General features: G+C 35.6%; 1 protein-coding gene across 2 annotated transcripts in view; it reads left to right on the forward strand.

Annotated features, from left to right (window-relative positions):
- Positions 1-26,758, forward strand: part of NALCN (sodium leak channel, non-selective) — a 416,515-nt gene that overhangs the window by 352,540 nt on the left and 37,217 nt on the right. For both annotated transcript variants that reach the window (XM_037142536.2, XM_053670341.1), the window contains 12 exons: positions 77-133; positions 344-464; positions 561-692; positions 1,661-1,828; positions 3,561-3,665; positions 9,246-9,352; positions 17,857-17,977; positions 18,069-18,167; positions 23,711-23,804; positions 24,317-24,423; positions 24,631-24,705; positions 25,396-25,515. In XM_037142536.2, the coding sequence (XP_036998431.2) occupies positions 77-133; positions 344-464; positions 561-692; positions 1,661-1,828; positions 3,561-3,665; positions 9,246-9,352; positions 17,857-17,977; positions 18,069-18,167; positions 23,711-23,804; positions 24,317-24,423; positions 24,631-24,705; positions 25,396-25,515 (1,306 nt within the window). The remainder of the gene's footprint in view (positions 1-76; positions 134-343; positions 465-560; positions 693-1,660; positions 1,829-3,560; positions 3,666-9,245; positions 9,353-17,856; positions 17,978-18,068; positions 18,168-23,710; positions 23,805-24,316; positions 24,424-24,630; positions 24,706-25,395; positions 25,516-26,758) is intronic.

Genomic DNA, 26,758 nt, shown 5'->3' on the forward strand with positions numbered 1-26,758 from the left:
AGAGAGTAAAAAAGAGATTTTATGCTGCAAAGTTATAAAGCCCGCACTATGATTTTATGTTAATTCTATCTTACAGATCTAAAACAGATCCTGTCACTGGAGCTGTGAAAAGTACGAAGTACCATCAACTTTAGTAAGCTTTACAAGCTGTTTTCCATATACATTTGAATTTTCTGTGTACTATTTCATGTTGCATAAAAATTCCCTTTGTTTTCTTGCTATTTGTTCTATGAAAAAATACCATTCACATTATTGGAATCACAGAGGCATCTTCTCTGCCCTTTAACAGGCTTTACTGGAGGCTTTTTTGGTAGTGTTTCTCAGTTTTGTTTGGTCTTGGCAGTGATTTGTTGGGACTGGTGACTTATCTGGACTGGGTCATGATCATCGTAACCATCTGCTCCTGTATTTCCATGATGTTTGAATCCCCCTTCCGAAGAGTCATGCATGCACCTACACTGCAGGTATGGCTGCTGAATCTCAGCTCACAGCTCCTAAGAAAAACAATTACCTGCAATTTTTTCATTCATTGTGATCAAACTGCCTTTTGCTTATTTTAGATTGCTGAGTATGTATTTGTGATATTCATGAGCATTGAGCTTAATCTGAAGATTATGGCAGATGGCTTATTTTTTACTCCAACTGCTGTCATCAGGGACTTTGGTGGAGTAATGGACATATTTATATATCTTGTAAGTCTTTGATTATTTTGTAAATATTTTATAAATATTATTGATTATATGTAAAATGTAATAGATTTGTAAAATCTGCTTTTCTTAATATGAGTGAGATATGTAAGTTAAAAAGGTTGGGATGCCAAAACTGTTTCTTGGGTAATGTAAGTCCATTATAGTTAAATAAGAGGCATGCATTAAAAAATCTAAATGTCTATTGTTATGGTTGAAATACATCATCCACTTTCATGCAAACATAGACATACCTTAATAAGGTCTAAGATAGCAAATCTAGTTTGCCCCCACAATTCTTATGGCTCCTAAACTAAAAAAAACAAACAAACAAACCTATATTATATAACTGATTGATGAGCCCCTTACTGCCAAAAGCAAACTAAAATGAGTGTTGTTGGACCTTTCTTCCAATTCTAAGGCACAAAGTATCCAGCTAGGAAAGACCATTCAACTGTTTGGTTAAACTAATTTGGTAAACCATAAGAAGTGACCAAAGATATTTCATTTTTTCTCTTATGCCCAAAAAGGCGTAAAGCCAATGCCCTTTTCAACACAGCAAGGAGAACTGTGATTGTCAACTGTAGCATGTTTAGATCATTAATAAAATAGTGAGTGTCAGGGTCAAGCATGAAGTTTAGTATCTTTTATCAAAAGAATATCAATCCTGTTGACAATAGTGGAGCCTGCAATATGTCAGTTAAGAGAAGGGGCAGAGTGCATTAATGTACATAGATGGTGGACACCCCTATCTCATTCTTGCTTATACCTGATGATTTTTCACTGAGGATGCTTAGGTCTAGATCGGGTTCATAGTTTAGAGTTAAGAGACCATGTATTCACCTGGTGATGGCTTGTCTCACATAACACATGGAGTCTCTGCTAAAGCAAAGTTGTGGTTGCTTGGCTCTCAAAAAATATATATAGTAGAGGATAAATTATATAAACTTCAGAGATGATTATTTTACTTCTAGGTGAGCTTGATATTTCTTTGTTGGATGCCTCAAAATGTGCCTGCGGAATCAGGAGCTCAGCTCCTCATGGTGCTTCGGTGCCTTAGACCTTTGCGGATATTCAAACTGGTGCCACAGATGAGGAAAGTTGTTCGAGAGCTTTTCAGTGGCTTCAAGGAAATTTTTTTGGTATGTTGCAGTTACCTTTGCTTTCAGTGTCCATTCCACTCCTTTATGTAGCTAAAGTGAGGATAAAGTAAATCTTGCTTGTAAAGGTTAAGTGTACAATTTTGGTTTTTGAAACTAACAAAGCACAATACACATTTTGCAACCTTACCCCTAAATGCCTCCACCTTATTAGTATATTTAATTCAACAAATATTTTTTTCTTAAACTAAAGAGAAGCACTCTGAAAATGATAATGAAAGGAGAATACAAAGACCTAGTATCTGCTGATACTTTCATTCTTAACTCTTGACCATAATTTCTTTCTAGGTTATAGTTTTCTAATCTGAAAATTAAGGATAAGAAAATTCAACACCACCTACTTCACAAATAATATTAGGAATTAACACATTTGGGTTTGTAATCTCATTCGATATGTCCCTTAAAGCATATAGCAACAGAATTTGTCTCTGATCTTTAGCATGTTAATATAAAACAAGCTAAAAGAAGGAACATACAAATGTACCCTACTTTGAGTAATCTAAATGTACCCTACTTTAAGTAATCTAAATGCACAGTAATGAATACTTCTAAATGTAATAGAAGGGAAAAACATTCATGTTAGTTCAGCAAACATTGATTTAGGGTCTGCTAAGAGCAGGGTTGCAGATAAAATGTTAAGTAAGAGGTGCATTGTTCACAATCTGTTACATAAGGATCTTTGCCTTACAGAGGAGTGATCAAAGTGTTCTTTTATTACTGATGAGTTCTGCTTATGCATGAAAAACATGAATTAATTTACATAAGCCTATTTATATCTTGCTTTCTAGAAACACACCTATGGTAAGAGAATAGCTGCAGTTGTAGTTGATTGTAAGGTATTACAATAACCTGTAAGACAGGTTGGAATATTACTATAGGCATAGAGTGGCTAACATCTGTTTAAAGATGAGTTTTAAATTACATGTTTTCTTTGCAATAAAGCCATAAAATGGTGGCTTCTACACAGCTAGAATTGAAGGAAAGTAGAATATCACCTGAATGCTAATGTACATGTATCTTTGACCCTTGATAGATTTTAGAAAAGAATCTATTTGTGCCTTTCCCCTGATCATGTTTTTGTGTAATTTTAGTACATTTAAAGTATATTTTAGATTAGTCAGCCAGTACAGATCAATGGTCATGTTCAGTATTTCTTTGCTACTTTTCTCTGAGGAGACCAAAGTGGTCCTCCAGCAGAGGGAGGATGAGTCAATGGACAGATTTGCTTTCTTTAAGACTGACCTCTAATCCTCTGTGAGGTCAGTATGCCCTCATGCTCATGAGAAAGCAAAGCCATGATTTTATGCTTCCCTCTCCCTCTAATTTATGCTTTGCTAATAGAGAAATAAATCCATTTTAAAGAAAATGGGGAAAATATAATTATTTAAACATTTTTCTTTTGTTCCATTTAATAAAATAGATCAAAGGGTTGACTTCAAAGTCAGAAGAATCTGTCATATCAAAAATGCCATAGCCCATTTTTTCACATAAAAGTCATATGTTTCTATTTTAAAAATTCAAAATTTGTTAATTTTCATCTTTTAACACTCCAATAAGGCTAATTGAATGACCTGTGGTGAAATTAAATGATATCATCAAAAGATCACAAATTTTATACAGTATTATCAAAAAGTCCTGTTCATACTGCTGTTCAAACCATACCTTCTATTTAATGTTTTACCAAGAGATCTGATATCTCATCAATTTCTTGCAGGTCTCCATTCTTTTGCTGACATTAATGCTTGTTTTTGCAAGCTTTGGAGTTCAGCTTTTTGCTGGAAAACTTGCAAAGTGCAATGATCCCAACATTATTAGAAGGGTAAGATACTCCTTTCTGCCTTTTGGAATAAAAATTAAGGTAGTTTACCTCCCCTTAATAAGCATGTGCTGAGACAACATTGAGAACTGCCTGGCAAAATGCTTAAGAATTCTCTTCCCATGAACTTCTCTTGCTTAAAGCATGCATCATGTCTCTTCTGGCTAACAAAGCTTTATAAGATTAAAAGTACACCTCAGGGACTTCTACTCTTCCTTCCTATTCCAGTCTCAATCTACCGTTGACATCTTCTGCAGAGTTACCCAAGATTCCAGATCTTGAACCTCAGACACTTTGCCTTTGAGTTTTCCCACATTTAATCCTGCCTCTCTTGTCCACAAACAGCACCCACCCCCAAAAGAACAAAAGTTAAAGTTTGACTTTCACACCACTTTATAATACTTCTCCACTCCAGCATTCTCTCCGTTAGGAAGTCAAGGCCTTGCATTAGCTCTTGGCTGCCCAGAATTTTCCCCATTAAGACAACTAACAAAGACCCAAGCCTGAATATCTTTGCTACTAATTTTTCCTTTAGTCAGTGTCAGTAAGAGAAAGTGAGCTACTGGAACAACTCCAATATTTCAGTAGCTGAACATAATGAAATGAATATATTGCATCTTGGGTAAGTTGGACAGATCTCCAAATAACCTCTCAGGCACTCAAGTTTCTTCCATTTTATGTCCCCACCCTTTGCTGTTTCAAAGTCTTCTTTGTTTAGCTGGCCCATAAGAACATAGAATTATCTCTATCTGAGGGGGCTGTGGCTGAGCTTAGAAGCAGCACACCTCACTACAACCCACATTCTACTGGGAAGAGCATGGCCCCACCAGACTGGAAGAGAAACTGCAATATGTAGTTTAGTGAAGGAGTTTAGTGAAGAAGTGTAGTTTAGATTCTAGGAGGAAAAAGGGACCGAGTTTGGTTAATAATTGCCAACCTCTGCTATGCTATCCAGTGTTCCATTTTTTAAAGATTCTCTCCTATATTACAAATAGACTAAATGAAGTAAACCAAGTACTGCTGATGTATTAACTAGCAAAAGTATTTCCTCATTCATAGAGATGATATAATGCACTGAGTCCATTAAAATGCATGTTTTTGAAAGGATTAAGACTTCTTTGCAACAACATGGATGGAACTGGAAAGCATTATGCTGAGTGAAATAGGCCAGGTGCTGAAAGACAAATACCATATGATCTCACCTTTAACAGGAAGCTAAACAACAAAACAAACAAGCAAGCAGAAAAAAAAAAAAACAAAGACACTGAAATAGAGAACAAGGGGATAGTGACCAGAAGGGAGAAGGAAGGGAATTTAAGGGGAAAAAGGGGGAGGGATTTGGAGGAACAAATAGGAAGGACACAGGGATGAGAACTAAGGGGGGTGGAAATGGGAGGGAGGTGGGGAGCAAGGGGCGGGGGAGGCTGGGATGGGAGAAATAGACAAAAAACTGTACTCGAAAAATAACTAAATAAAATTTAAAAAAATAAAAAAGACTTCAACTACAATACATATTCCCATGTTTCAAGTAACTATGGCTATCTAATATAGATTTTATATCAATTTGAAATTTTCTACATTTTCAGGCTTCTAATTATAAAAACTATTAACTCTCTAATTATTTTGTGATAACATCTTTGTGCAGTAAATATGCATTACCAATTGTATTCATAATGAAGATTTCAGAAAGTGACAGAAGAGATGTATGTAAGTAGGGCAGACCTTATGTTGTTTGACAAGGCACACCTAAGTCATTACTTCCTTTAACTTCTCTCCCCAGAGGAACTTCGATAAACCTTGAGAAGACATAACAAGGAACATCATATAAAGTTCATGATGTACCAAAATAGCTAATGAAGGAAGTCATATGGAACTGATTAGTCCACAGCTAACATAAGGAAAGAAGGGTTATTTAAATTCACATTCAAAAGAGACCAGAAAGATAACAACAACATTTTAGGATGAAGCCTAGTAGGAATCCTGATGACTCAATATATTAATAATGGCCTAAGAACATTGTGATTTTATGTTATCTACTCATCTCCAGCCCAAGCTAAAGATTGATGACTTGGATAAGAGACAGAGAGCACAGTGGATTGACAAACACACAGATGCTTTTATCACAGAGCAATGAGGCCTCACTGGTAGGCTCATAAAGAAAGCCTAAGAAAACTTAGCCATCACAGAAAGCATCAGCATGAGGCAGAAACTGGCATAGTGAAATGTGGTCCGTGTCTTTACTAGAAAAAAACTAGTCCTAATATAGAAGGCCAAGGTCAAAAAGACCATGTGAAGGAAGGAAACATCAGGTCTACCTCTGAACTTTAGTCCATCTTTCCAAAAGAAGAGACAAAGGGGAAAGAGGAAACTAAATACCCCAACATTTGGGTTGCACTGTTTAATGTTTAAAGATAACAAAGCTTAAAATGTCGGCACCATGTTGTCCAAGTAGGAGAATACATTATTTTCTTGATGTCTGCCTACTTCCTCCTTCTGTTTCTTTTCTTAAAACTTGACAGCCCAAATCCTGAGATCACTTTAGATAAAGATATGGAGCCCATAAGTTAGCCACTACAGCCTTGTAAAAAAAATCCTTGATTATACTTTTTGACAAATAGTTATCAAATATCAGTTATGTACAAAGCACCATGATTGGTAAAATGAGGGCTGGGAAAATTTTTGTATAAGTCACTGGCAGCATTTTCTGTCTAATTAGAATGTATATTCCGTGTTTAAGTAACTGTAATGTCAAGTCAGAATTTAAAGGATTACATGAGAATTCAAAGTATGTTCAATCTCTCAAGTACGGGAAATAGTGCCTTCACCTGGGGGTGCTAGGCTGAAGGCGTTCATGAGGTGAGAGGATTCTAGCAGGAAAGAGCCTTCCAAGCAAAGCAAGTAGAATTGAAAAAGTAGGTATGGTGTCTTGTTCTGATCACTCAACGCTCGGGAACCTATTTGCTCCTCTATAGCACTTCTCACACAATTATATTATAGTTTAAACTAGTTTATTTAGTTAAAGAGCCTAATCCAACCTTCAATAGTATGTGTCAAACTTCACTTTCCTCCTATGTCAAAATAAACTGAAAAACAAGGCCAGAAATGTAGTTTAGGAAGAGATCCTCAGGGTCCTAGAATGGCAGTCTAAGGGAGTTGGAATTTCTTTGATGAGAAATTAGAAGTCATTGAAGATTTATAGGAAGAGGAAGCAGACACTTATTGGTGCTCACAAAGTACAAGAATTGTCCCAAGAATTACTATTGTTAAGCACATTCTACTGAGGCGTTCAGTGACTTGTCCAAAGTCACTTTCCAATAAGTGGGGAAGCTGAGATTCATGTCCAGGAAGCCAGATTAAAAGTCCACACTTTTAACTTGGACACCAGGCTGCCTCACCCAATCAAAGGTGCTCTTTGGCAGACTCAGAAAAACAAATAGGAAGAGGCAGTAAGACAAATTTCATTATGGGGCCTTGATATGCTATACCATAGAATAGCCATTTCAAATAAAGTTGTAGATGAGTATGTAGAAGAACATAACTGGTATATATTTTAACTTTAAAAATGAGCTATGAAAGAATAAAAACTGCACAAACTTATATACGCATAGGAAAAAGGCTGAAAGAATATACAGCAAAACGTGAATTATGGTTGTCTTTGGATAGTTGTAAGTTTATCTATGCTTTACAAGTTAAACATATTATTTGAGTAAGGTTTTTATTTAAAAGAATTTTATTGGTAATCTAAACAGGTTTAATGTTGGTATTAAACTAGTTGAAATAAGAATAGAGGCATAGACCACTTGAATAAGGAAAAGCCACAAACAACTCTAAGATCTTGATATTGGAGTGTTGACAAGATGTTGGTCCACAGACAGAAGTAGGGAAGCCAGGATGATACATGTTTTAAGGTTGAAGGTGACTTTAAACAGGTTAAAATTTGAAGTTCTGTTGAAATATTCTAATGTATACACCTTGAACCTTGGAAGGTGATTTAGGTTTAAATATGACAATCGTATAATCAAAGAAGCAATAATAACAGGAAAAAGAATAAAAACAGATAATGAATCAAAAACTTTTTACTAATGTTTTTTAATCTATTTTAAATAGTTATATTGAGATATACTTCCTACAATTCACCCACTTACAGTGTACAATTTGGTGGTTTTTAACATATTTAGAGTTTTACAACCATCACCACAGTGAATTTTAGAATATTTTTTATCATTTCATAAAGAAACACTGTGTCTTTTAACTGTCACTCCTTAGAACTTTATTCCCCTGACATGTCTATCCCTAAAAACTATTGATTACATTATGTGTCTATACAGTTCCCTATATTTGACTTTTATATAAATGGAATCATGTAATATGTAGTCTTTGGTAGCTAGCTTTCTAAACTTAGCATAATATTTTCAAGGTTCATTCATGTTGTAGCACATCTCAATATTTCATTTCTTTCTATGGCTGAAAAATATTCAGTTGTGTGGGTGTATCATATTTTATTTATGTATTTGTCTGTTGATGAACATGTGGATTTTTTCACATTTTTACTGTTATAAATAATGCCAAATATAATAATAGTGATATAAACATTCATGTATAAGTTTCTGCATGTACGTTTTCTTTTCATTTCTCTTGAGTAGGAGTAGAAGTTTTAGGTCTTATGGTAACTCTTTGGTCATTTGAGAAACTGCCACACTATTTTCTAATGTAGCTACACCATATTTTATTCCCACCAGGAGTATATGTGAGTTCTGGTATGAATATTCAATTAAGCAAATCCTCATCAAAGCTTGTCGTTAGTTTTTTTATTATATGAGGAGGTACCCCCCCAAATGAAATTATTTATAAAAATTGTTATTTATTCTTGCATGTTTGAACTTCAGACACCTTCAAAATACTCTCCGTTTGATGCAATACACCTATCAAAACATTTTTTCCACTGCTCAAAACAGTTTTTGAACTCATCAATTTTGAAGTTGAACTCGTTGACTCAAAACTGCTGAACACTCACTGCAGTGTGGGCAAGTGTGCTTCTAAATCACCCATCGTGAAATGGTCAAATGTGCTGGGTCTTCACAAAAATTTCACTGAAGCCAAACACAACCTCTCACAACAATGCCAGCTGGTATACTAATATAGATGAGTTCCAGAACACTCAACTAGTGAGGGAATCCTGTACTACAAGGATCTTACCCTCCAGAAGATAATTCCCAGTTTTGGGGGGAGTACCTCCTTGTAGCCTTCTCAGCAGGTATTAGTGGTATCCCATTGTGGTTTTGATTTTCATTTCCCTGGTGACTAATAATGTTGAGCGTCTTTTTAAATGTTCATTGACCATTTATATATTTTCCTTGGAGGAATTTCTATTCAAATCTTTTGCCCTCTTGCTAATGTTTTCAGCATCAACTTCTACCACTCATCTCTGCAATCTTTGTTACTACTTGCTGGTTAGTTGTCCACATCACTGTTGTCAAATAAAGACCTTTATTATTCTATGTAAAATATGTTTCTTATCTTTTATCTTTTCTGAGTTCACTTTCTTACCAGGTTCCTTCCCCCACCTCTCTCTTTCTATTTTAGGAAGACTGCAATGGCATATTCAGAATTAATGTAAGTGTGTCCAAGAACCTAAATCTTAAATTAAGACCTGGAGAGAAAAAACCTGGATTTTGGGTGCCCCGTGTTTGGTAAGATATCAGGGGAAAAATTGCTAGCAATGCTATATTTGTCAATATAAGGTTCTAAATCATTATAACATGGCATGAAACTAACAATAACTCTGATAGGGATTTAAAGTAATTTTCAGGCAAAACACTGAGTTATGACAAGATGCAAAAATATAGTAAATATGAAAGCAAGTGGTACACTGAGTTCCAATTTCTTCATGAAACTAATGAAATACCACTGAAGTATTTTTCTAATTCTTTAAAAGTTTATATCTGGGTTTACATAGCTTTAAAAATTAGTAAGATTAAAATTATTTTATTCAATCAGATTTTTAATCACATTTTAACTTAAATTTTTTAATTAATTTAATTTTTTTAATTTTAATTAAATTAAAACTAAACTCATCATGAGTTTATACTTTAAAGGAGGGTCTGATGTCCTCACAATAGTTATAGAGAAGCCTACCTAAATCAAAAAGCTATTTCAATTTTAAAACCCATTGACATAGATTTTCATTACTGAAACATTAGAAAGGAATAATCAGTAACACAACCAATTATATCTGACTCTCTCTTTAAAAATTTTCTTTATCGAAAATTAGTTTTCAAAGTTTTCAGGTCAAAGCTGGAAGTATCTGTTACCTCCTTTCTCTTCTGTTTTACTAAAGACCATGAATGGAATATTTCAGTCTGCCTCACTGATGAACCGGAAGCTCTACCAACCGCATTTGTCCTTTCAAATCATTACCTCTCTTTTTATTTCATTTTACCTGTTAGAATAATGAGGGAACCACAGCAACTACTCTGCTTTTGTTACAATTGATATTCTCTACTAAATGTCAACTCTTTAAAGGAAATAACATTTCACCCATTTATACCCCAAGGACTCATTGTTACTGCTTTGACATTTCTCTAAAAATTAAAGTCGGTTTTATAAACAATTCAATACAATTCATATTGCATTTTATTTTCTTAAATACCAAAGAATTATGAAGAAGTAAATTGATTTCAGAAGTGTGGTTTCTTCCAAGGTAAAGAAGTATATATACAACACATGGGACTATCCTTATCCCTGTACTAACTAGAATCTCAGTCTCTCTTTTACATTAAAATAAAAAATTAAAGATGCATAAAACATTTATTTTTTGTGAGGTAAAAACTCATTATTATACCATAAATAATTAAATTAGTACATCATGTGAGATTTCTTTTCCTACTGTTTTAGAATTTTGTCTAAAGCCTCAAAACTAAGGTTAATAGAAGATAAAGTACTCTAAAGAGAGCCACTATGCAATCCCAGCAGAACTTACCAAAAAATTATCCACCTCCCTCACCCAGGTCATGCAAAAGAAACCACTATACTCAAATATAACATCATGAAGTGCATAAACTTGGTGAAGAGTGCTATGGCATCTTTCCTCCCTTTATTGTGGAAAAATGTGCTTCCCACCCTAGCCAAGTAAGGTCCCCCAGGAAGACTAGTTGCTGGTATCAAAGATTGGAAAGGCAACAAGAGAAGCTTTTGTGGGCAAGCAGCTCTTTATTATCTTGCAGTACAGGGTTATCTGATGTTCCCAGAGGGTCAAGTTGTCATTGCCCAGGACCATCTGATTGAGCCATCTTGATGCAAAGAACTGCTGCAAAGTGCGCCGTGCTGGAGAGCGGGTGCCCCTGTGGGTATGTTTCCAAGAGTGGGTGCTGAGAATCACTTGCAGACTATACTCACAGAAGGAATGGCACAATGGGGCATCCTCACTCAGGACAGTGCTTTAAAATATAGTGTGTTGGCCTGGCTGGTGGAGCTCAGTGGATTGAGCGTGAGCCTGTGAACCACACAATCTCAGTTCAATTCCCAGGCAGGGCACATGCCTGGGTGGCAGGCCAGTTCCCAGCAGGGGACCCATGAAAGGCAACCACACATTGATATTTCTCTCCCTGTCTCCTCCCCTTACCCTCTAAAAATAAATAAATAAAATATTTAAAAAATATACAGTGTGTTAATGGAAACTTGAGGTATAGTGGGTCCAACAGCTCAAGAGACAGTTGCCATTGATAACATAGCTTGCTGCTCATAGTTCCCAAGAGCATTTGTTCCCTTCCATTGAAAGGAAGGAAGGTGAGGCATGGCAATTGGGTTTAGCTGGTTTGATCATTTTAGTGGGCTCTGGAACAGAGAGGCTGCCCTCATGATTTGGCACCTGGCTCTGGAGTGATTAGGGAAGCTATAAAGTGGCCTGGAATATCAATGCCTAATAAGAGAGATGGTTGAGAGGATGGACTCTTGGCTGACTGTTTTGCATTGGAAAAGCACACCCTGAAAAGGATTCCTCCCAAGGTTGGGAAGAGAGTGATAAGGGAAGCAAGAGGTCAAGGCAGGGTCTCTGCGGCATATATGTATGTAGGACAGATGATATAAGGTATCAAGTTTATAGAAGCTAGAAACATGATTAATATATGGAATGTTTCTTAGGAACACACAAATGCACTCCACAAAGAGGAACAGCTGCTGTGACAAAAGCACCAATGGCCAGAGGACTGTAACTCCATTTTTATAACTTCAGCCTCTTAAAAACCAGATGGGAGCCTGAAAGGGAGTGGAACAGAGTAGCCAACACTCTTCCTCCCTTTTCAAACCACTGGTCACACTGAACTTCTGAGGATCAGATCTTTGTTCAGGGTTCTGATAACCAAGGTTGGATGGAAAACGGAGTTAATTTTTGGAATGAGACTGATCTAAAAGCTTTGGAATCTCCACAGTATATCAGGAACTAGGACATAGTAGAAGGGAGTGTTGGGAGAAAAGTGAAGTTTTTTCCAGTTTAAATAATAATATTCAACTTATTTCATAAAACCAGCTACCTGTAATTTTAAATATCACAGTTGATTGAAATGTAATGTCTTATGTAAGTTATTAGGAGTTTCAAATTCATGACACTTTAAAAGTTTAAGTGAATGAAGAAGTATCATTTGAACATCATCACAATAGCTTTTGTCCATTTGTTCAGACAATTATGAATTGAATTAATTTTATTGAAATTTAAATCTTCCATCCAATAAATGGAATTGCTTTCTTTGTCCTTCTTTAGTAGGCTTGTCAAGAGTTAGGAGGCAAAAATTTTGTAATAATTTTATATTGGCTAATTTATGATAAAGAAAATAACATATCCAGAAATTGGCCTAGAGGAATGATTTGATAATTATAATCAGGATATAAATATGCACTGTCTAATTCAGGAGACAGTCTGGTTTCTGCATTTTCTCTTCAAATTGCATATGTTCATTTTCTTTGGAATCTTTCAGATTTGATGAGATAAAAATCAGGTTGGTTAAAATAATTAAACATGTTATATATTATAAAAATTGTGTGTTTTGTTTTAAGCAGAAGTCTTACATATAGGATGTAATTTATGAGAAAAAAATCAATAAAGTACTCAGTTTTTTGTATCTTTTTATTATTTTAATATATTTTATTAATTATGCCATTACAGTTGTTCTATTTTCCCCCTTCATTCCCCTCCACCCTGCACACCCCCTCCCCCACCATTCCCCCCCTGTAGTTTATGACCATGTGTCTCAAGTTCTTTAGATTCTATATTTCCCATACTATTCTTGCCCTCCCCCTATCTATTTTCTACCTACCATCTATGCTACTTATTTTCTGTACCTTCTCCCCCCTTCTCCTTCTCCCACTCCCGTGTTGCTAACCCTCCATGTGATCTTCATTTCTGTGTTTCTGCTCCTGATCTAGCTGTCCTCTTAGTTTGCTTTTGTTTTAGGTGTGGTTCTTAATAACTGTGAATTTTCTGTCCTTTCACTGTTCATCTTTTTTATCTCAGTTTTATAATAAGTGTATTTATTAAGTGCCTACTAATCACTAGGTATTATGCTGTCACTTGGGACAACGATGGCCCTGGACTACAAAGAGGTTGAAGTCTAGTGGAGAACATAAAATAAAATTACAAATAATTTATTATAATATGTTGGTGGCTTTGTTTATACATAAATAAGCCTCTAAACTCATTTGAAGTTCACCTGAAAGCTTACCCCTAGGTAATTTTACCATGATATAATTTAGGCAGATGAGTAAAATTTTTGCAGGACCTACATAGTAAGTGGTAAACAATTTGGGTACACTCTTTATGTTAAGACAAATAACATAAATTTACCTTACTTTTGTAAGTTTAACAAAAATATAGGAACACGTGAACTCACTGCTGGGCCCCTTCCAGAATCTTGGAAGGTATCCGCCCAGGGAAGGGCCTGATATGTAAGTTTCTGCAGCCAGGGTAGGGTACAGTAGGCAAACAGTTCAGTGACACACACAGGAGAGGCACCTAACTCAACTAATGACACAACCAGGGCACAGAACCCAGAGCAGAAGACACTCAGTTAACTTTCAAAGGTTGAATAAGAATTAGGCAGCTGAAAGAAGAAGAAGTCATGAGCAGGTAAATCCACAATGCTAGGCAGAGATAAGGTTGCAAACTGAGGAAACTCAAATTCCTATTGCAAAAGTTCATGACAAATATATATATATTTGGGTACATATCTGCCTGATCTGTGAGTCTGTTAAAGAAATATGTTAATATATTTCATCATAAGTGTGAGTACATATATATATATATGTACTCACATATATATGTATATATATATATAAGTATGTGTATATGTATATCAGTGTATTCTAGAAAGTACAAAAGGGTTCTGATTTATTTAGACTAGATCATGGAGATGTAAGATATAAAGGGCCATTTCAGATAATGTCATTCCCTGTATTTTCACATCCAACGGTAGAGGCTAAATTCCTTTCCTCCTTAGTGCCTCCATCTTCCAAAAGAAGTTGCAATTTTCTTTGTCATGATCTTGGGAAGCTTGGAGTACTTTTCCTTGGGAAGTAAAAGACTGAACAAATTGCAAGGTCAGAAGCTATGCCTTAGTTTTCTGAATTAGATAGACAAGATTATAATCTTTTAAAAGTTAACCAGAAAAGATGATATTCAAATAGCCTTCCAAATCACAAAGAGCTACTGGTAAGATGTCAGTAATGGATTATGTCTAGGAGTCATTGAAGTTCTCGGTGGTTGTAGGCAAAGTTTTAAACTTTCCAATTTTAGGTGCATGAATAAAGCATAAACAAACATTTTATATGATTAAAGCCGAGACATATTTATTTTTTAAATGTGATATATTCTTCCAGCTGTTTAAGTCCATGATGCTCTATTTTAGTTTTCCTGGTTTAGTCTAAAAGTATATACTTTTATACTTAAGTATATACATAGCTTAAGTAAGCTATGCCTAAATGTAGTTTGGGTTGCTACAAATTCAGCTTTTAAAGAAAGAAACTTTATATAAAGATAATGGTCAGGGAAGAGAAGTTCAACATCAGATCTGAGAGCTGGCTCAGTTGGTTAAAAAAACCCTTTTTCAAGAAAATGGTGGCATCTGTAGAATCCTTATAGTTTCTGTATGCTGTAAAATATATTAAATTTAATTGTAACTTTCAAAGAAAAAGTTATTGGAAACACCCAAGATAATATAATTCTAATATCATACTTAGAATATAAATCAGAACTCTAAAATATGAATTACTGAGTAGGGCTTTTGCACTATGTAGAAAACATTTTGACCAAATAATCTTATACCTTTAGGAGCAAGTCAATTTCAGTTTCAGTTTTTTTCTTAGTAGATCCTATTTAGTATTTAGTATTTAGAACATATTTAGTATTTAAAAAAGAAAGCTTATACAGATACATCCTATGATTAGTCTGTGGTTTAGAAAACATAAAAGATGGTAGAAAAATACTAAACCAGATTACCCCCACATGAGTTATCTTTTATGAAGGTTAAATTTTAATAAATGAGCTATTAGGAGAAAAAAGGGCAAGGGAGGGGGGACACAAAAAGAAAAAAAAAAAAAACAAACCAAAAGATTCCGTTCGGAGAAAAAAATCTCCCAGGGGCGGGGGCGGGGCGGGGGGCAGGCTCGGGGGGCCGAGCCGCGGGCGGGAGCGCGAGCACCGCCGCCGAGGCGCGCGGGGGGAGCGCGCGGTGGGGGGCGCCGCGGCGAGGGGGGGAGGGCGGCCAGCGGCCACCGGCGGGCCGCGGGGCGCGCACGGCCGCCCCACACCCCGCAAACAGCCACCCCGCCCGCGCGCGGGCCGTGAGAAGCGGCAGAGGGGGTCGCCATTTCCCCGCTACCGGGCCACGCCCCCACATACAGCGTCACAACCCAGCGACCTGGGAATCCAAGGCACCACTTCTTAAAGGGCCCGAACAGACCGAGAATGGCGCAGGAGGATCTCAGAGCCCCAGAAATAAATCTAAGCGATGAAGAAATAGCAAATCTCACAGACGCACAGTTTAAAACATTGGTTATCAAGATCCTCACAGAACTGGTTGATTATACGGACAAATTAGACAAATATATGAAGGCGAAACTAATTGAAATGAATGGAATTGCACAGGACACCAATAGCAATGAAAAGGAAACTGGGACTCAAATCAATGGAGTGGACCAGAAGAAAGCAAATAATGGCCAAACAGAAAAGAGTCAAGAAGCAAGAATTCAAAGAAATGAAGAGAGTCTTAGGAACCTCCAGGACATCTTTAAACGCTCCAACATCCGAATTATAGGGGTACCAGAAGGGGGAAAGGCACAGCCACCAGTGGAAAACTTATTTGAACAAATAATAAAGGAGAATTTCCCCAATCTGGCAAAGGAAATAGACTTCCAGGAAATCCAGGAAGCTCAGAGAGTACCAAAGAAGTTGGACCCAAGAAGGAACACACCAAGGCACATCGTAATTACATTAGCCAAGATAAAAATGAAGGAGAGAATCCTAGAAGCAGCAAGAGCTAAGGGGACAGTCACCTACAAAGGAGTCCCCATCAGACTGTCAGCTGATTTCTCAAAAGAGACCTTACAGGCAAGAAGGGGCTGGAAAGAGGTATTCCAAGTCAGGAAATCTAAAGACCTACAACCAAGATTGCTCTATCCAGCAAAACTTTCATTTAAAATGGAAGGACAGATAAGGTGCTTCTCAGATAAGATCAAATTCAAGGAGTTCATCATCACCAAGCCCTTATTATATGAAATGTTAAAGGGACTTATCTAAGAAAAAGAAGTTAAAGAAACATGAACAGTGAAAGGACAACAAACTCACAGTTATTAACAACCACACCTAAAACGAAAGCAAACTAAAAGGACAGCTAGATCAGGAGTGGAAACATAGAAATGAAGATCTCAAGGAGGGTTAGCAACAGGGGAGTGGGAGGAGGAGAAGGGGGGAGAAGGTACAGAAAATAAGTAGCATAGACACTAGATAGAAAATAGATGGGGGGGCAAGAATAGCATGGGAAATATAGAATCTAAAGGACTTGAGACACATGGTCATAAACTAAAGGCGGGGTGATGGTGGTGATGGGGGTAGGGTGGAAGGGAATAAAGGGGGAATAGAACAACTGTAACAGCATAATCAATAAAAAAAATTAAAAAAAAGGAGAAAATATCTAAATGTAATTTAGATAAGCTTCAGTAGACCTACTCTCTTCAGTAATCCTGAGCTCAATTCTCCATCAAATTCAGGAAATGTAGTGATAGTCATGATTCCCCAGTGTGTGGTGGTCTAAATCTTTTAATTATTTAAAGTAGCCTCTAGTAAGGGGAAAAAAGAAAAAAAACGCTTAAATCTTCTATGAGCAACCAAAATGACTAAGGGAAATAAAATATATTATAGTAGGAAGGATCACTTTTGTAACTGTGAAGAAAAAAATGTGTACATGTGTCAGAAAAACAAGAAATGTAACATCCTCTCCTGCTGAAAAACGTAGTGAAGCCACAGTGTTTTAGAAATCAGGAATCTGCTGTGGATTTAGATAGCATACTGTGCACTGGGGTCTATGGGAAGTATCCATTGAGAACACTCAGCACACATGAGAAAAAAAATCTAACTGGGACACAGTGATCTGGAAACAAAGGCTAGAAGCAAACATGCATTGTCATCTCAGTAACCTCTAAATGAATCTCTGTGTTACGGTGTGATGTTCATATGAGGATACAAAATAAAATAACGTGGCCAAACTCTCTTCTTTTTACTTTTCTATACTAATGAGGGAAATTATAATTTATGCCTTTAAAAAGGTTTCCAATTAAAAATAATTTCAAAATTCATGTCCAAACTCTAAAGCTCCTATACAATTTCTAACTAGAAAGTGTATTTCCAGTCCTCAAGATAATCGGGGCAAGACAGAAACCTTTGCAGATCCTCTGGAGCTAGAACTTGAGGCTGGTAGCCTTTTGTTTTTTTCAGTGGAGAGCACTCCATCATTACCTAATAATTAATTACATAATTAATCATTTATAACACAGTAATACAGCATTATGATTCAGCAAATGAATCCCCATATAACCCATCTCCCAAGTGGTAAATATAATACTGTAACCAAGATTGGAAAGAGTTACAGATACTTGCCTTAGGGTGCTTCTTATCAGAATTTCACAGAACATTCCCGTTTCTGACTTTCAGGGCGAATCCTCGGAACTTTAATTTCGACAATGTGGGAAATGCTATGCTGGCATTGTTTGAAGTTCTCTCCTTGAAAGGCTGGGTAGAAGTAAGGGATGTTATTATTCATCGTGTGGGGCCGGTAAGCAAGCATATGGAATCCTTTGAACACAATCCTTTCAACAGCTGCTTTTACTTGCTTTGATGAATAACCACATTTTTCATTTATACAGATGCATGGAATCTACATTCATGTTTTTGTATTCCTGGGTTGCATGATTGGACTGACCCTTTTTGTTGGAGTAGTTATTGCTAATTTCAATGAAAACAAGGTAAGAATTCTTGGGTTGAGTACCACAGAGTTTATTCTTTTCTAGCCACTAACTTTAAGCTCTCTTTTGCACACACAGCATGATGTCCCATTAAATTGTAATGTGACCAGTGTAAATAATTTCTGTACTATTTCACAAGCTACCTCACTGCTGCCTTTCAGGCTCATTATTTAAGAGCACAATTCTCTTGCTAAATTTCCTCATTTTGTGACAATGTCATTCACTCATGACAACCGAAAGGCACATCTCCTATTGCTCAAATTGAAGGGCTATGCAACAAGTTATTAAAATACAATAGCTGAAGCTGATGCAGTGATCACAGGTAATGTTACTCTAACAAATAATGTAAATTGGATGCTTCTTTGTAATTCATTAGGTTAACTCAGCATTTTGATGAGGTGAGGGAGGGTATGGTAGAAATTTTAAAATCCTAATTCATAGAATAAAAAGATTTTCTAATTTCATGTAAAAACTTCGCATGCTATATACACTCAGAGAGCTCAGATGATCAGTACAAGAGCTTACAAATGGAAAAAAGAACAAGTGGAGTTTCCTTCCAAACACACATAAGTTTAAGTGGCACAGTCTATGCCATTATCCTGGACGTGGCTGACATGCCCTCTGTTGTGTAAGGGTCAGTCTTCTGGAGTCATAATAATTGATACCCATATAGTTTCTGAGCACTTCCTATTCACTAAGGTTTTGATATGCTACTCTTAAGTCTCACAATTTTGAAGTGCACTGTTGAAGAAAAGACAACTTGCAGATGTAAAATAAGGAGTAGGAAACGGGGCCAGAATTCAGAAGTGTTGCCTATAACTGCAAGAATCTGTGATTCTTTCAAGAATATGAAAATGTCGACTGTCATCCTGCACTGAATTAAAGCTAGATGTGGCTATATAGCTCCATGCTGCTCCATGTTATTCATAGCTAGGACTGATTCACATCACATCAGAGCTCTTTGGTTTGTGTGGCTATGTGTGGAACTGTATCATTCACAATTCCCCAGGCTCCACGTATGTGATGCCAGTTACTCAGTCAATTGGTGCCTTTGATGTGTGCCAAATGAGGATGTCATTTTGTTCTGACTTTCAAAGAGTGAGACTTAAAAATCCCCCTTTTGGGTCCCAACACTGCTATAACCCACAGAAACATGGGATTTTAGAGTAAGAAAGGAAAGAGATCATATCACCAGCCCCCCTATTTAATACATTCATAAATGAGTTTCTTTAAGCCCTACAGAGAGTTCAATTTAATACCAAGCAGAAAGAAGAAGATGGGTCTTTTAGATGCCTTTGAGCCTTGATATGGAGCAGACACTGAGAATTCTGAAATAAGATCAGAACCTAATAAGTCAATTAACACCATACAAGGCCCTTTGAGCACACACCTGATTTGAGAAGAATTAGGTCCTATGGCAGCTCCATGGTTCAGCAGCATAAATGAAACAACATAAAAAGTTGAATAACTGGAGACAATGTAGTTCTTGACCTCAGAGTGTCTGAAGCAAGTGGAATAAGAGGAGGTCTACTTCCAACACTGGTTGTATTTCTTTTCTGAAGTAGGAAAGGAGCATCTTTGCCTAAGAAAAGGGAGCATGTATAGAATTTCAAATGAGTGCTTATAAAAAGAGGAAAAGGAGAAGAAATCATATTACCAGACATTACAAACTTTATTATCCAATAGGGCATATAAGTTTCTAATTATGTGAACTTTATAAAAAAGGTTTTCACTTTCCTGCAAGTTTTTTTGATGGTAGCACTTGAGCTGCTATGTGATATTTATTCATTTATTACCCAATCATTCAACAGATTTCTTTGAACACTTAGTAGGTGCCAGACACTGCTCTTAACTCTGAGAGCATAACAAGCTGAACACATAAAGATTTCTGTCCTCATGGAGCTCACATTCTAATGGTCATACCTGAAAGTATATAAATAGATTTTCAAATGTATAGGCAATCGAGAAATATAACCAATAGAGAGGGGGAAATAAGGTAAGCTTTGGGAGCAAAGTTTTCACAACTCAGAATCATGTAATATTGTATTTTCCCTAGAAAGTGGAATCCTGTTCAAAAAGTTCAAAGTCTAAACCAGAAATATATATGTATGTATATGTATATCTGTGTATATATATATGTATATATATATACAGTCATATATATATTTTCCCAGTATAAAATAATATTTAATATACTTAATTTAATAATAATAAACCTTTGGAGGTTTCATACATTAATGATCAGTGATATCACCAAGCTTGTTACTCTTTTGGATTATTTCAAAGTTCAGCTCGAAAATAACTTGCTTTTTTATAAGAAGGGAATAACATGAATGTATTCCTATCATAGCATCCAGAAAACAAATATTTGTAGTTAATGAGAGAAGTGGCATAGCAATATTGATATCAGAAAAATTAATTTAAAATAATTATCATTAGAAATAAACAGTGTAATTAACTAATTGCAAAAAAATGAATCCTCAGAAAAATATAGAACTCCTGAACCTTAAAATATATTAAACAAAAATTACTCAAATTATTTTAGAAATCTAGAAAAAAATCCACACTTATGATGAAATATATTAACATATTTCTTTAACAGACTCACAGATCAGGCAGAAAAAAAGAAATAATATATGAAATTTAACACTGTAAAAATATTTGATCTACTAGACACATAAAGAACCCTGACCTTCACAACTTCCAAATATAAAATGTGTCCTTTACACAGTTATAAAATAATAATTGTCAAAAAAATGATAATATATAGAACAAGTTCTATACCATAGTAAAAAAGATAGCAGAAAGTACCTCAGAAATTGGAAATATTAAGATAACTCTCTAAATAATTTATGAGTTACAGAAGAAATCAGAATATAAAAATCAGAAAATATGTCAATAAATCATGTATTAAAAATCATATATGAAAACTCACAAGATATAGATAAATCAGTAGAGGAAAATTTGGAGCTTAATGCATATATGTTAGAGCACAGGTAACAGACACATGGGCCAAATCTGGCCCTGCACGTTGTTATATCCAACCTAGCACCTTGTTTCTACCTGGCAACAGCACCAAGCTCCTTGCCCCTAGGTAAGGAGAAGTTACATTTATACAGTCCTAAAACTACATTCGGCCCTTTGAAGGCAACTGTGAGGCTGATGTGGCCCCCGGTGAAAATGAGTATGACACCCCTGTGTTAGAGGATAATTAAAGATTAATTATTAATATGTCAAAATATAAAAATCAATAAACTATAATAAAAATAACAGTAAAATTAAAGAAAGTATGTGGAAGGGAGTAATAAAATATAAAAAACTAACAATAGAAAATTTCAAGAATGACAAAAGTGGGTTCTTTTAAAAAATTAAATTGATAAACATTTTGCCAGGTTGAGGGTCAACAAAAATGTATAAAAGGAAAGAAAACAAGCTGTAGTAAGTAAAATTATGCCAGTATTGTTACAGGAATAGAAAATTAAAGCTACAGAACAGAATAGAAAGCCCAGGCATTACCCATGTATATAAAAACAGAATTAGCCCAACAAATCGGTGGAGATGAGACCATCAATAAGTGATCTTCAGTTAATTATCTAGGTTTTAAAAAATAAACCTATTTCTAGAGTCTCATAAGCTATTCAAAGCTGAATTCCAGATGAATACATAGCCTAACAATGTAAAACATAGCAAAATTATAAACCATTTTTAAACCACATAAAATTGAGTTTTTTACCCTGGAGTACTTGTAGATTTCTTTTTTTTTATTTTATTTAGTTATTTTTCAAGTACAGTTTTTTGTCTATTTCTCCCATCGCAGCATCCCTCACTAGATTTCTTGACATTAACCACAAAGTGACATCCATAAAGGAAAAAATTTATAACTTAGATTACATTAAAACAAGAATTTGCTAAATGATAAAGAACACATTTTATTTGAATGATAAAAGCAAAACTTAAAAAAAAAACCACTAAGTAAAGACTAAGAAAATATTTACAACTCAAATAACTGATAAAGGAGTATCCAGAATGGTGACGGAAGTAGACTGATGAAGTAGTAAATACACAGTACAGTGTACAGATGATGTGTTGTAGAACTGTGCACCTGAAAACTGTATAATTTTGTTAACCAGTGTCACCCCAGTAAATTTGACTTAAGAGGTGTCCATAATATATTAAGAATTTCTACAAAACATCAAAAAGTAAATATTTAAATACAAAAATGAGCAATGAATGTGAACAGGCAATTCACAAAAAGGGAGATACAGGAATCACCACTTATACATATAAAAATGCTTCATCTCATTAATATTAATATTAAACTAAATTAAATACACTTCACACACATTAAAAGGCCAAATTAAAATGTCTGATAATTTTCAGTATTAATAAGAATATGAGGAAATGGGAACACTTGGAGGTTGCTAGTGGCAGATTTTCTTGCTTACTCCTCTTTGGACAGTAACTTGGTAATATTTGGTAAGTGTATAAATTGCATAAATTTTCATAAATTCTTAGGCCCCAGCAATTCTTGTCCTTAGAGACATATCATAGAGAAATGCTTGTAGGTGTTTATGATGACACACAAAATGTGTCTCTACTACAACATTGTTTATAGTCCATAAACCTAAAATGAATATTATCTGATATATTCATATAGTAGGATACTCTACAAGTTAAAATAAAACCAGTTAGATCTAGTATCTAGTTGTACAAAACAGTGTTGAATGAAGATAAAAAACAAACCACAAATAAGTGTTTATTGGATACCATTGTACGATTTTTTTAATTTAAAACAAATACATTTATATGTATTGAGATTTATACAATCAGCAAAAGTTTGAAAATATAATGGGGATGATATACCCCTGAAGGACTGTCCTGAGCTCTGGAGGACAAAAGAAATAATGGTGGGTTTGTTTTTTTTTACCAAGTTTCTTAAATTATACTTCTGCTTTTATAGTATATTATAGTAAAATATATTTACATGCATTTCAATGAAGTACCTAGTATCTGACTTTATTCAGCCAGTTGTCACAGCTATTAATTTCTTGGAGACACAAATTCTATGTCTTTCTACCACTTAAAAACAATTTTGCAATTGCACACGATCAGAATGATTTTGAAAAACATGTTTAAAAACAAAATATACTTACCCAGAAGCAGCAGCATTGACAAGCTATAATTTTGCTGAAGCATTTTCTGCTATGAAATAAAAACAAGCCAATCACTATTAACATGAGGGTCCCTTTTTGAAAATTTAATCATGTAGAAAACCTTTAGATTTCCCCAAACCTGGGAAACATTCAAAGATGCTAATTGAAGGCCGCTGAGTCTGTTGCAAATCCCATGGCCATACTTTTTGGAAGTCCTCTTGAAAACAAGTTTGAGAATTCTGTCCCTGTTTATCAAACCACTACAGTATTTGAAGAATATCTTTATTTTAACCCCTAAATTAGTCTATTTGTATCACCACCCTATATACAATATCCTTGGTATGGAGTATGTGACAAAAGGCCTTTTTCTGCTTTTCTTTGTTTATTAAGGGGACAGCTCTTCTGACTGTAGATCAGAGAAGATGGGAAGATCTGAAGAGCCGACTGAAGATAGCACAGCCTCTTCATCTCCCACCTCGCCCGGGTATCAAAGATGTTCTGATTTTATTCATGTTGGGCATTAGTGTTCATGACTCCCCAGGAGTCTAAGATTTCAATTAAAATAATAATCGTAAGGCCACTAGGTGGTTGTGCATAAGTTAATATAGAAACAGGCTCCAAACTACAGATCTCACCATATGCTATTAAAATCCACCATCCAAAGGTTGTGCTTCAGTGCTCTCAGGATAAGCCTTAATGAAAAAATGAATTTTTAAATAAAATATTTGTGCTTGCCTTTTCAAGATATGAGTGAAGTGTATCAAACTGAAAGAAATTGAATGATGCGGTTCTCCTTTCAATACAGACAGTGTCATGTACCATCATTTTAAATATTCAAAGCCAGCCATTCCTGCAAAACACTACACAATAGATTGAGCTGTGGGGGTGGGGAAATGTAACAGGTTTTATGATGAGCATTAAAGAAAATGAAACACAAGAAAGTCAATGTGACCTAGGTCTAAAATGCCCTTGCTTAATTAAACCTTTCTTATCCAGATAATGATGGTTTCAGAGCCAAGATGTATGACATAACCCAGCATCCATTTTTTAAGAGGACAATTGCATTACTTGTCCTGGCCCAGTCGGTGCTGCTTTCTGTCAAGGTACTTTGTTTCACCCTAAGACTCTGGGGATAAATTTCTTATTCATGGGTGCATCCCAGAATATTGCAAGTGGTCATATTTACTATAATCTGTGTTCTTTAGTATAAAAAGTTTAAATTCACAGTTGTGTTCGAATGGGAGAAAGAAGGGGAACTTTTTTGTGTCTGATGAATGTGGACAAAGACATGTATGCTGTTTCCTTTCCAGTGGGACGTTGAGGACCCAGTGACTGTTCCTTTGGCAACAATGTCAGTGGTTTTCACCTTCATCTTTGTTCTAGAGGTACCTAAATGGGTCTGTGTGGGGGGGAAGGGAGATGGTGCTCATTTTAAAGTAAGTGTCCTCCTTTGATGGCACATTTCAGATCTGTGTCCCACTGCTGCTGAAGTCATTGTTTTTTACCTGTGGGTAGTATGTCCTTAGGGTATTTCCTTTTGAGGCTGTCCTGCTTAACTTGAACAAAGACTTCATTTTATATTTCAGATTTTTCTAACCACAGGAATTGCAAACTGTAGTTAATTGCTATATCAGAATGATGGCCTGTCTAGTTATCTGATTCCAAATATTTGGAGGAAAATGCATAAGCCACGTGTAACTCAAGAACTCAAATTGCAATGTGGTGGCAAACGGAGTTGGTCCAGACAAGATTATTTTAATATATGGTTCCTGTCATATCACTTTCCAGGCATATTCTTCTTATCATTATTTCACCCTATAATGGTCAATTTTTCCCAAAATCTACCATCTTTTACCTGAGGAAGAAAAATGTCGTGTTATCAAACTGACCATAAAACAAAGACAAAACAGAGTGGAAAATATAGGTGTATTACTTACTCAGCCTTTTCATATATATGATAAATGTTTCTCTTGGGTTGCTACATCCTTTAAAATAATAATGTGACTCAAGTTGATACATTTCAATATGTTCTGAACCCTCAGTCTTGACTTACTCTCTTCATTGTTTTCCACCAGGTCACAATGAAGATCATAGCCATGTCACCTGCTGGTTTCTGGCAAAGTAGAAGAAATCGCTATGATCTGCTGGTGACATCACTTGGTGTTGTCTGGGTGGTACTTCACTTTGCCCTTCTGGTACGTACATAATTTATTTTAGTTGATACCATAATTTCATTTGAGGTAACCCTGTTTTTAGTTCATTTCACTCCATGTCAGCCTATTCACAGATGTCATATTAACCTTCCTAAAATCCAGCCTTGACTGAGATGGGCCCTCACACATTCTAGTACACACACACAGAATTGTACATGTCTACACACTCATATTCTTCACACAGACAAAACCTGGCCCCTCAAAGTTCTAGAGTATTTAAACAAGTGCCTTAAAGCTCTTCCGGCTTAGCCCTCATTTTGCCAAAGGATCAAAACCAGAAAGAGTAAAAACAAAAACAGATTAAGAAATCTGTCTAAATTCACATGTAAGGTAGTATCAAAAGACTCAAACCCTGTTTTCTGAGCTGAAGTGTAGCATCTGTGCTACTACATGATAATCAGTATTTCAGTGTCATTCTCAGGTACTTTCCTGCTTTATTTTCTACTAGATTCCCAGCTGCCATTTCTCTAAACCACATCTTTCCCCATGTCTATCCCTGACTTCTCATTGTTTTACCTAAATGCTTTCAGCCTCCATTCAATCCAAGGTCAAGCTCAAAATGTACACCTATGAGTGTCTTTGACCATGACCTTGACACCTGTTGTCCAATAGAAGTAAAATATGCCACAGATATAATTTTAAATTTTCTAGAACCCAAATTTAAAATATAAAAAATAACAAACAACACTAATTTCATAATATATTTTTAAAACTGCCATATCCCAAACATAGGGTGAGGCAAAAGTAGGTCGCAGTTGTTTGTCTGAAAAATATCACAATAGTTAAAAAAATAATAATACAAGAATAAACTCTGTGTTTTCTGTACTCGCAGCTATAAACCTACTTTTGTCCCACCTTGGATTATCATTTCAATATATCAGCCATATAAAAAATTCTGAGGGAGAGATGTTACATGCTTTCTTTTATACTAAATATTTGATTGAATATATATTTTAATTAACAACAAGTCTTCATTTAGACTGCCATTTCTTTTTTTTCTTTTTATTTAATTGTTGTTCAAGTAGTTTTCCATCTTTTACTCCCATCCCAGCCCTCCCCACCTCCCTCCCATTTCCAACCCCCTTCGTTTTTGTCCATGTGTCCTTTATACTTGTCCCTGTAAATGCTTCCCCTTTTCCCCTGAAATTCCCACCCCTCTCCTCTCTGGACAGCCTGTTCTCTATTTCATTGCCTTTGGTTATATTTGCTTGTTTGTTTGTTTTGT

The sequence above is a fragment of the Artibeus jamaicensis genome, unplaced genomic scaffold (assembly GCF_021234435.1).
Source record: "Artibeus jamaicensis isolate MK-2021 breed Jamaican fruit bat unplaced genomic scaffold, CSHL_Jam_final contig_559, whole genome shotgun sequence".
Taxonomy (NCBI): Eukaryota; Metazoa; Chordata; class Mammalia; order Chiroptera; family Phyllostomidae; genus Artibeus; species Artibeus jamaicensis.